This window comes from Cnephaeus nilssonii (genome assembly GCF_951640355.1).
Source record: "Cnephaeus nilssonii genome assembly, chromosome: 10".
Taxonomy (NCBI): domain Eukaryota; kingdom Metazoa; phylum Chordata; class Mammalia; order Chiroptera; family Vespertilionidae; genus Cnephaeus; species Cnephaeus nilssonii.
This window is the reverse complement of record NC_137081.1, coordinates 34,907,602-34,918,316: the sequence shown is the minus strand read 5'-3', so window position 1 is coordinate 34,918,316 and position 10,715 is coordinate 34,907,602. Positions and strand designations below refer to the sequence as shown.

Genomic DNA, 10,715 nt, shown 5'->3' with positions numbered 1-10,715 from the left:
TTTACAAGACACAATTAAAATATAAGAATTCAGATAGATTTAAAGGCAAAAGATGACAAAATATATCAAGGAGAAATCAATTAACCGTCAGAGTGGGTGGGAGACTTGAAAACAGCTCTGCCAGTAAGTGATGAATCCCATAGAAAATGTCTACTAGGACATGGATTTGGACAAGACAATCCACAGACACAACAGCATGATCACACATAGATATCACATTGTGCCCAATAATTTGAAAGGATGGATTTTTAAAATATGGAACACGAAAATATCAAGTGTGGCAAAAAAAATGTAGGGAAATGGCCCCTTGTGCTCAGCTGGAGGGAATAGAAAATGGTCCAGCCATTGTGGAAAACAGCCCGGCAGATCCTCAAAAAAAAAATTACAGAGAACTACCAATTCGAACTCTGGGTACATATCCAAACGAATGGAAAGCAAGTACACAGATATGTGTTCACCCTCTTCACAGCAGCATTATTCACAATGGCCAAGGGGTGAGAGCAGTCAGTGTTCATCAATGGATGGATGGATAAATGTGGTTCAGACACACATGGACTACGACTCAGCCTTGAAAAGAAAATGAATCCTGACACCTTCTACAAGGATGAACCTCGAAGACACTGTGCTGAGCAAATTAATCCCGTCACATAAAGACCAATACCATGAGTCCACATATACGAGGGACCCACAGTAGCCAGATTCTTGGGGACAGAAAGTAGAATAGGGTGGCCAGGGGCTGGAGGAGGGGATGGGGAATTACTGTTTAATGGGGAAGAATCTCCGTGTGGGAAAATGTAAACGTTCTGGGGATGGTGGTGATGGTTGTACAACAATATGAATGTCCTTAATACCACTAAACTACATACTTAAAGATGGTTAAAATGGTAAATGTTATGTGTATTTTACCACAATAAAAAGGGGATGGGGGAAATGACATGCAAAATGTTGTTTGTTGAGTCTAATAAAATGATAAATGGTAAAAAAAAATTATATGGACCTTTTATGGAATTGACACTGTGCTAGGCCATTGAGGGGGGAGGAATGGAGAATGAGACATGTATTTGGCAATGAAGAAAGCATTATGGAATGAGAAAATACTTGCAACTGAACCAAAATAAGGTATCTGTTCAGTGAACTAGCATGCTGCTATTCAAGTAATGGTTTGAGAACAGTGTAAACATGTGTGCTTATATGTGTGTTGTATGTGCATAAATTGACGGGTAGGAGGCCATATCCGAAGCCCTTAAACATGTCTGTTGGAACCTCAAGTGGCTATTTTGTGGGGAAGGACGACAGGTGTAGTCACCTGGAAAGCAATCAGCACCCCTCCCTGGCGCCGTCCCAGCGGCCCCTCCACCCGCTCCCAGATCCAGCACGCTGGCCTTTACTGCAGCGGGGGACTCAGGGAACACAACTGGAAGGAGCTGTTAAGGAAACAGATGATCTTAGAAGGGAGGACAAACCTCCGGTTATAAGAGGGGATCTCCAGGGCCTACCCTGGCGTGGGAGGAGAGCTGATTTCTCCAGGGGCCCCTCTGCCTCCCACAGGGGTGATGCCCAGGACACTAAGGGAGCCCTAGCTCCCAGTCAGAACCTAGAGGACCAAACCAGAGACCACCTCCTCCCCTGGTCCGGGGGAGGTGAATTATAAATGTTAACAATGACATATGCTTATTTTGAAAAAATTAGTGAGATAAAGATGTGTAGCCCACAATTTCCATATAATAAAATATAACGTGCTCTCTTTTGTAACTTCCATGTAGACGATTGGTTCTCATAGGCTTTTGCTGATTTTTGCTGAACTGGTGAATCCATAGCCAAACTACGGTTGCAGGTAAGAAACCAGTGTAGTCCTGACCTTCACTTACTTTAACAAGAGAGAAGCGGGAGCTGCGAGGATGTCACTCGCTCGGCAGTGACACGGGTGACTTCCTTGCTGGACTGAATGATAGTTTTTGAACGCTGGAAGGAACGGCCTCCACTTTTTGTGCTGTTCATAATGAACGGCTGCAGATAAAACACACTTTTTGGTCAATGTGCATCGTTATCTTTCACCCTACGGCATCTGCCCATTTCCCCGGTGCGACTCCTCCCACCTTGGCCAGAAGTGACTGCGCTGAACCTGAGTCAGGAAGAGCTGGGCCGTGGCACAAAGTACTTCCATCCTATGGATACAAGGCACAGGCAGCCTCACGGGCGTAGGGAACAGTAAAATGTAATAAAAGAAAGTGATGAGTTGTCAGTATCTACTACTCTTATTTTTTAAAATATATTTTTATTGATTTCAGAGCGGAAGGGAGAGAAACATCAATGATGAGAATCATTGATTGGCTGCCTCCTGTACACCCTACTGGGGATCAAGCCCACAACCCAGGCATGTTCCCTGACCAGGAATTGAACCGTGACCTCCTGGTTCATAGGTTGACACTCAACCACTGAGCCACACCGGCCGGGCCGCTATTCTTGTTTTAACATAATGGCTTGAAAACTTCCTGGAAGTTCAGTAGTCACCTGCAGCAGGAGACCAGGCGTGCAGGCCCCAGTGAGCCGTGTCTAGGGCAGGGTCTGCGGGTTGGCAGGTGGTGGCCAAGTGTGGACATGAAGTGCCCCACAGGCTGGGTTCTGCCAGGCTCATCCTTTTGGGGGTGTGGGGAGGAAGGGAGGGGACCCCGTAACACAGTCCAACTCACCAGGGACTACTTGGCTCTTTATAAATTGTGACCTTGTTCATCGGTGAGGAGTCCAAGACTTTTATTTTAATTCCACAGATGGTTGTTTTGGCAGGTGTGGCAAGAGGGGAAATAGCGACATGGGTGTGCAGTTTCATAGGCGACAGGAGGGCTCTGGGGGGAGCCGGGCCTGCTCTCAGCTGGGGCGCCGCAGGCCAAGAGTGCCAAGTCCACATGCTGACTCCAGGTTTTGATTTTGCAATTATCCAAATGAGCTTAATGCTTCAAATCCTTGGTTTAGGAGTTTTTATTTGAAAGTTCTATTTTTAAATGCATCCGTGTTTGTATTGAAACTGCCCCAAAGACGCCTTCCTTCAGAGCCTTAATCCCTGGAAATGGAAAACCCGCCGGAAGAATGCGGGTGCTGCTCTGCTCCCCAGGTCCCAGGCAGAGAGCAGAACGAGGTCACGTTCGCGGTGGGTCCAGCCACAGGGGACCAATAGGTGTGAGTCCCAGTGACCAACTCAGGCTGCACAATAAGCCCGGGACACTTGTGCCTCCATGGGCCCTTCCTCCATAGAAAATATTAAAATTTTTATTTTATAACCGCATTGATATAAAGGCAAAAATATTAATATTACACATTAAAATATTTGCTTTGACTTAAAAGTTCACTTTTGTCTTCTAAGAATTTACACTTTCATGGGCTCCTAAAGTGCCCTGGGCCCTGACATTTAATAGCTTTTCAATATATATTTTTTATTGATTTCAGAGAGGAAGGGAGAGGGAGAAGGAGATAGAAATATCAATGATGAGAGAGAATCACTGATTGGCTGCCTCCGCACACCCCCTACTGGAGATTGAGCCCACAACCCAGGCATGTGCCCTGACCAGGATTCGAACGTGACCTCCTGGTTAATAGGTTGACGCTCAACCATTGAACCACATGGGCTGGGCTCAGCTCAACTTTAAAACTAAAATTATGAAGTATGACTCCAGTACTTCCTGAAAACTTATAAACCAAAGTAGAGAAAACATTTAATAATCCTATTTGTGTAGTATCAAAATAATAAGTAACACCAGGATTTAACTCATCCATAAGACACAGTTATAATCAGAGACTTCCTAAAGCTTCATGAATGATCCTAAAATTTGATAAATGCTTACTTGTCTTATAAAACTTCAATTTATACAGAAAAGCAAATGTCACAATATGAATGAAAAGGTGCATTTCCCTGAACTTTCTTCAAAGAAAAAAAGGACATTCAAAATTTTTAAAAATAAAAATGCTTGTAAATTTCTTCCAGGTATGAACTGAATTGCACAACCCATACACTTATAGAAAAAATATGATTATTTTTAATGATTTATGTATAAAAGAAAAAATAAATTTTATGGTACAATTTGAAAGACTACTTCATACAAAATTTTATCCACATACAATGTATGTAATTTTTTGCAACAAAAATTCTAGTCATATATACAAATTCATAAAGGGCAGACATCTTAACTTGAAGCAAAACAGGGCCATTCGGGATTGTGGCTAAGCCATTCAATTCAGTAGAAAACAGATTGTACGTATATGAAGGACTAGTAGCTAGAATGCCTCCCCACCTCCAATAAACTATTTAGTATAATCAGATCAAACAGAACTTTACGGTGCACTTTAGAAAGGAGAAAAAGACCAGTGTTTCTAAATGGCAGATCTTGGTAATCTGATCTTGAATTTACTCAGCTTAGAAAATCATATAACTACCTTAGTAAAAGATTTATTTTGGAAATCACACTAAGAAAAATGCAAGCTGTGCCATTTGTGTTAACCCTCAGAGAAACAAAACTTCCTCAGGCAATTCCAACACTTAACCGGCACTCCTTGGTTTACATAATAAATACAGCATCTAGAAATAAAAGTATCAGGACCAGTAAGTACATCTCTGAACGGTGAAACCCTTTACATACAAACTTGAAAACATGTACAGTATTGTATGTAAATGAAAAACTAAATATAAACCATGTTTAAAATAAAAATTGGCTTTCAAAATAATTTCCTCCCCCCATAAAAAGGTCATATCAAAAAAATTGGTAAATCGTGCCTCCTTTTAAGTTTTTCTTTCTTAGATTCCCCTAAACCAGTGGTCGGCAAACTGTGGCTCGCAAGCCACATGCGGCTCGTGAGCTGCGCTTTGCAGCTCTGTTGACTGAGTTTGCCGACCACTGCCCTAAACTATCCATCTCTCGGGTACACAGGGGCACAGACCTGTCCGAAGGGAAGACGTGCTGCCGGGCCGGGAGAGCAGGCCTCCTGCAGAGCCACACAAGCACCCATTTGGGGAAGCGCAGGGCCGATGCAGAAGAAAGTGAGGATGGCCGGGACAAACTCGTGTCCAGACAATGTCATGATGGCCACATTGAAATCGCCTTCTTACATGTATGAACTTTACGGGTTAGAAACACAAGCAAAAGATAACAGGAACCAATAAGAAAATTACATAAAGAATTAGATACAATTATGAAGAGGTTTTAAAAAGAGTTCACCTGCATCCTTATAAAAATACAGGCTGAATTAACCCCTTTCAAGTGCAAATGGATTAAAAATATAATCCAATCATGTTCAGGCCTCATTCTATTTATAAAGTGCCTCAGAAAGTATAGTCATCCTTCCTCCAGTGTCTGACCTGCAGAAGTCCTCACAAAACCTGAAAACTGAAATCTATGACCACTGTTCGCCAACAGCACTCCTGCCAGAGAACTTCAGTACAGAACTAACCTCCACAGGCTGCTGCGGACAGAACATGCCTGCAAAGTAATCCCCACACAGGTGTTTGGAAGAGCTGTTTATAACTAATGAGCAGTCTCGCCCGAGGAAGGTAGAAAACATGGTCTTTTTATACACTGAATGTGCCTACTGTTTTGAAAGCTCTGAAAATTAGTTGGATAACATTATAAATTGTTCTTTTTTTTTTTTTTTTTTGCAAATTGAGAGTTAAAGAGAAATGATGTTCTATCTGCCTTTTTATTTTCAAACTGAGGATGACTTCAAATCTTTGAAATTTTTTAGCTTTCACCTTCTTGAACTCAGATTGATACTGTACACCATTTTCTGAATTTTCTCCTCGTTCTTCAGGATGTTGGCCTTCACGGCACAGATCTTGTCCTGCTGGTCTTTAATCAGCTGCTCCAGCTCCGCCAGCTCCACCTTCAAGGGTTCCACGGCACTGTCCGTGATACTGACGGGAACAAAACCAGCGGCTTGTAAGTTTCCCGTCTCATTCTAGATTTGCTTCTTAATTAAAACACTGGAAGACTACAAAAGTGCTTATTTCATCCAAAGAAAAAGGGTAAAAATGTAAGTGTACATGATAATGACATAAAGGGACGGAAACCTCATGCCTGGGGAAGATCCACTCATTGTCACATCCCCGCCACAACCAAAAGTGAAGCTGAACATGAAACTCATACAAAGGAGGCTAGTATTTCTTTCTCTTTTCCACTGATTTTTTTAGAGGGTGAACGGGAGGGAGGGAAGGAGAGAGAGAAACATTGATGCATCCCTCACACACCCCCACCAGGTCGGGATCGAACCTGCAACCTAGGTATATGCCCTTGATGGGGAATCAAACCCAACACCCTTCAGTGAACTGAGCAATGCTGACCAGGGCAAAAACACAACAGTTGATACAGTTACATGCATCCTAGATTCACTGATTATAAATACCGAATATCAAACATTATTCAAAAATAATCTTTTTAATGACTATTACATTTCTTTTATAGTAGCAATTTCAAAATGGGTTCACCGGCAGTTCTTTTAGAGTAAAAAAATAAAATACTTTTGAACTGTAAACAGATAAAACTTGGGGAATTTTGATAAAACACATGAAAAATATGGTATCCAAACAGCAAAGCTTCCTCTATGTTTTAATGCCTAAATCTGTTTTGTGTATGAACATTAACTGCAAATCCTTTCTAACTGCTACAAAGAAATGCACACCCCGATGGGAATGAGGAACCAAAACGTCGGGGGTGGGGGTGGGGGTGGGGGTGTGGGAAGGAGGTGGGGCAGAGGCCTGCAGACTTGGGAGAGTCCTGACACCGCCCCACATCCCCTCCACCTTGACCCCGCCCTGACCACGCCCATACCGGCCCCGCCCCTGACCTCTGCTCCTTCTGTAGGGCCTCAGCATGCTGCTGGTTCTCATGATGCCACAGCTGCAGCTCGTTCTGCATGGCGTCCGCGTCCTCCTGGAGGTAGTCCATGATTTTGCCCAGGGGCAGCGCACTCTTGCACAGCGTCTGGATGGACAGGCGGAGCTTCTCTATCTCCTTGGAAACGATGTCCTTCTCCTTCTTCCATGCTGACTCCAAGGCAAGGGACTTCTCCTACCATCAGTGAGAGAATATGGAAAGAAACATCCTCAGTCTTATGGCAGGAGGGCACAGGAGGGGGTTGCCAGTCCAATGCCTGGTCAGGGCACATACCTAGGTTGTGGGTTCCATCCCCCGTGGGGATGTGTAAGGGAGGCAACCCATAGAAGCTTCTCTCCCACTGTCCCCTTCCCCCCTTTCATCCTCTTTCTCCCCCTTCCCCTCTAAATCCATAAAACATATCCTCAGGTGAGGATTTTTTAAAGTTCCTTGTTCTCATAAACTGAGAATGCCTGTGTTCAAGTTACAACAGAAGAGCAGACACCGACTATCGAGTGTCCTGTTCACCCAGAAATATTCCAGCATCAAACTCCTTCATAAAGCACGTTAACTTTTCCACACACTCACAGAAAAGCCCAGAAAACATGAGTGCAGCGTTTAACAAATGATAAAGTGACACGTGCAGGCTGTGTCCCCGAAGCCCAAGACCGTCCTCTGAGGTGACAGTCCTGGAGGGCACTTGGCCTGTGGCTATCTCCCTGCCTGTTCCACTCCCACAGGACAAAGGGAACCGTATGCCCACACCCATGCGCATCGGCCTTTTCTGCTCACAGCACGTTCAAGGGTCAGCCATGTTGTCACTTGCACTCATATTTTACTCCTTTGCTTTGCTGAATGGCATTTCATTTTAGGACTACACCATGATTTACTCATCCTCCCCACAGCTGACAGACACATGGGTCATTCTTGGTCTGGGCTCTTCCAAACCATGCAGCTCTGAACAATCTCACACACGTCCCAGCACACAAGGGCCGGACATGCCATGTGTAGGGCCACTGGGTGTCAAAGGGTATGCCTGCCTCTAACCTTAGGACACAATGTCTAACAGTTCCCAAAGGGCTAACCCAAGTGACATCAAATATGGTTCATTCATGGAGCAGTATTGTATTTGTAAGCTCTGAGAGCTGTGGAGTCAGTGGCAGCTCTGCAGTGACAGGTGCAGGCAGTCAGCACTGAGCCAGGGCCCTGGCCGCAGAGAGAAGCTGCCGCTCAGGTCAGAACATGCATGGCCCCAAGCAAGCAACCTTCTAGGTGCAGAGCCTGCGCACGAAGCAGCTACAGACAGAAATCACATGAGCAGGAGGCTCCTGGATGCAGGTATGAGAGCTGTGCCCCCTGTGGTTTCTTCACTGCGCAGGCTGGGACTGTCAGGCCTGATGTGATGTCTGACCTCTGCGGCTTACCGTCTATGTCATCTTGGACAAGATAACGTTAGTTCCTAACTTTAGTTTCCTAACTAGAAAATGGGGAAGACACCTGTCTCACAGATCACTGAGGATTAAATAGAGAGACATATGTAAGTCCTTAGTCATAACACGTGCTCTGTAAATGTCTGCTATAATGACCATATTGTCCACAACGAAGAATAACCAACTGGTAAGCTTCTCTCAGAGAAGAAAGGCAGATAAGGGACCTCCCACAGCCGGTGCAGATCACTCAATGTTAGCTACTCCTACAGACAGTCCTGTCCGTGCAAAGGGCCAAGGGACGGCCTTGGAAGTCTGGGTAAGGTCAGCGCAGGGAGCTTGGCATGAGACCAGGGGGCACTGTGGCTGAAGCAAAGGTTAGTGCACAGAACAGAGAAGACAACGTTCAGACCTGCCTTTCCCACCAACCTGAAAAATGGACATAATTTAACACTAACATTAACAAGGCAAGCAGGCAACAGGGAAATGCAGAACTCAAATTCTCAACTAAAAGACTCCCTTCTCTACCTAAAGAAATGAAAGTAAGTTAAGAATATGACATTACTGGCCTAATACTGGGCCTTTCAAACATTTTTATGAAAGGCTATTCTCATATATTTATCTTCCAGATGAACTTAAGAATATTCTTTGCCAAGTTCCAAACCTCCACTGAACATTTATTAGAATTACATTAAATTTATAAGTTAATTTCAGAGAAATGACATCTCTATAACATTGCGTTTCCCATCCAGGAGCACAGTGTCTTGATTTTTTCCAGACCTTTTCTATTTCTTGGTAAAATTCCTTGGCTTCTCAATCCAGTTCCTAGAAAAGTCCTGTTAAAAGCACGCACACAGGCCTTCTTGCTCCCCTGGTTCAAAGTACCTTTCTACCCCAGTTCAGATGAGTTTTCATCAAAATGGGTGCTGAACTGTATACATGCCACTTATTTTTAAGAGACAACACCCTTATTGGTGATATTATTTGGTTCGAGAATAATTTTTTGGTTAAATGTAAGATAAGCAAGTCACGTTTAATGGATGCTATCACTGACTTGCATTTTTTTTAACTGAAACATCTGACTCTTTACCTGATGTAGCAGCACAAATGAGGAAGAAATTGACAAAGGAAACAGATGAGACTATATTTCTCTAATAGGGAACAGTTTTCAATCCTAAAATATATTCCACTTCACAATTAATTATATAATAAAATACATGCTTTAGTAATTCCTAACCTTTACTTTTATTCTTCCAGAATAAACACAGAGTAAAAAGGAAGAAAATTTTTGTTTTGTTAATATTCACCCAAGGATATTTTTCCCATTGCTTTTTAGAGAGTGGGAGGGCGAAAGGGAGAGGGTATGGAGAAAGAGATAAAGACAGAGAGAGAGAGAGAGAGAGAGAGAGAGAGAGAGAGAGAGAGAGAGAGAGAGAGAGAGCGATGTGAGAGAGATCAGGCTGGGGATCAAACCTGCAATCCAGGTATGTGCCCTTGACCAGGAATTGAACCCGAAACTACTTGGTGCTTGGGCCGATGCTCTAACCCCAAAGCAACACCAGCCAGGATGGAAAGCAATTTGTTTAAAAATTGGAGATATCAGTGAAAAAGAAAAGCAAAAATCCAAAGAGAAAATCAACAAAGCCAAAAGTTGGTGGTTTAAGAAGACAGACAAGTTTCTGGGGGGGGGGGGGGGGGGGGGCAATTTTTAAAAAGGCACAAATAGAGAGTATAATTAGTAAAAAGAGAGCAAATCTGAACTATAAATAGAGCAGATATTTAAAAGAATTCTATCAAGACAATAAACTTAAAATTTTTTAAAGAAATTGGTAACTGGGACTGACTTGAGAAGAAACAGAAAGCCTAAATACTCCCATAATTAATATAAAAATAAAAGCAGTAGTTTCAATTTTTTCCACCAAACATCACGCTCAGTTTTACAGGGGAGTCCCACCAGTTGTCAAGACACAATATCATTCTACCTACAATCTATTCTAGAGAACACTCCCCATTCATTTTTAACCTGGCACTCAGACAAGAGCAGGAAAGAAAATCATGGGCCCGTTTCATCCATGAATATAAATACTAATTATCAACTACGATCTAACAGTGGATAGATAGGAAGATAATAAAGCATCACAATGCTGGTTTTATTCCAAAAATGTAAGAATCTCTATATATAAAAACCTAATATACAAAATGTCCCCCTCGGGAGTTCGACTGACCAGGAGTTTGATCACTCGCTATGATGTGCACTGACCACCAGGGGGCGGCGTGGAAGGAAGGCAGGCCCTGGCCAGAAGCCGGCAGCCAGGAAAGGGAGGCCCCGGCCAGCAGCCAGCAGCCGCTAGGGACCCTATCCATGCATGAATTTCGTGAACTGGGCCTCTAGGAATTTAATATCTAGAAAAGCTATAAATGTCACTTAGTAAAT

At 43.3% G+C, this 10,715-nt stretch overlaps 1 protein-coding gene across 5 annotated transcripts in view; it reads right to left on the bottom strand.

Annotated features, from left to right (window-relative positions):
- Nucleotides 1-2,188: 2,188 nt before the first annotated feature.
- TRAF3IP1 (TRAF3 interacting protein 1) overlaps nucleotides 2,189-10,715 on the bottom strand; it is a 41,289-nt gene continuing 32,762 nt past the window's right edge. For 4 of the 5 annotated variants that reach the window (XM_079782424.1, XM_079782421.1, XM_079782422.1 and 1 more), the window contains 2 exons: nucleotides 6,826-7,049; nucleotides 2,189-5,896 (listed from right to left, as the gene is read on the bottom strand). In XM_079782424.1, coding sequence (XP_079638550.1) covers nucleotides 5,731-5,896; nucleotides 6,826-7,049 — 390 coding nt within the window. In that variant the 3' untranslated portion in view covers nucleotides 2,189-5,730. The remainder of the gene's footprint in view (nucleotides 5,897-6,825; nucleotides 7,050-10,715) is intronic. The other variant, XM_079782420.1, reaches the window with a different exon arrangement.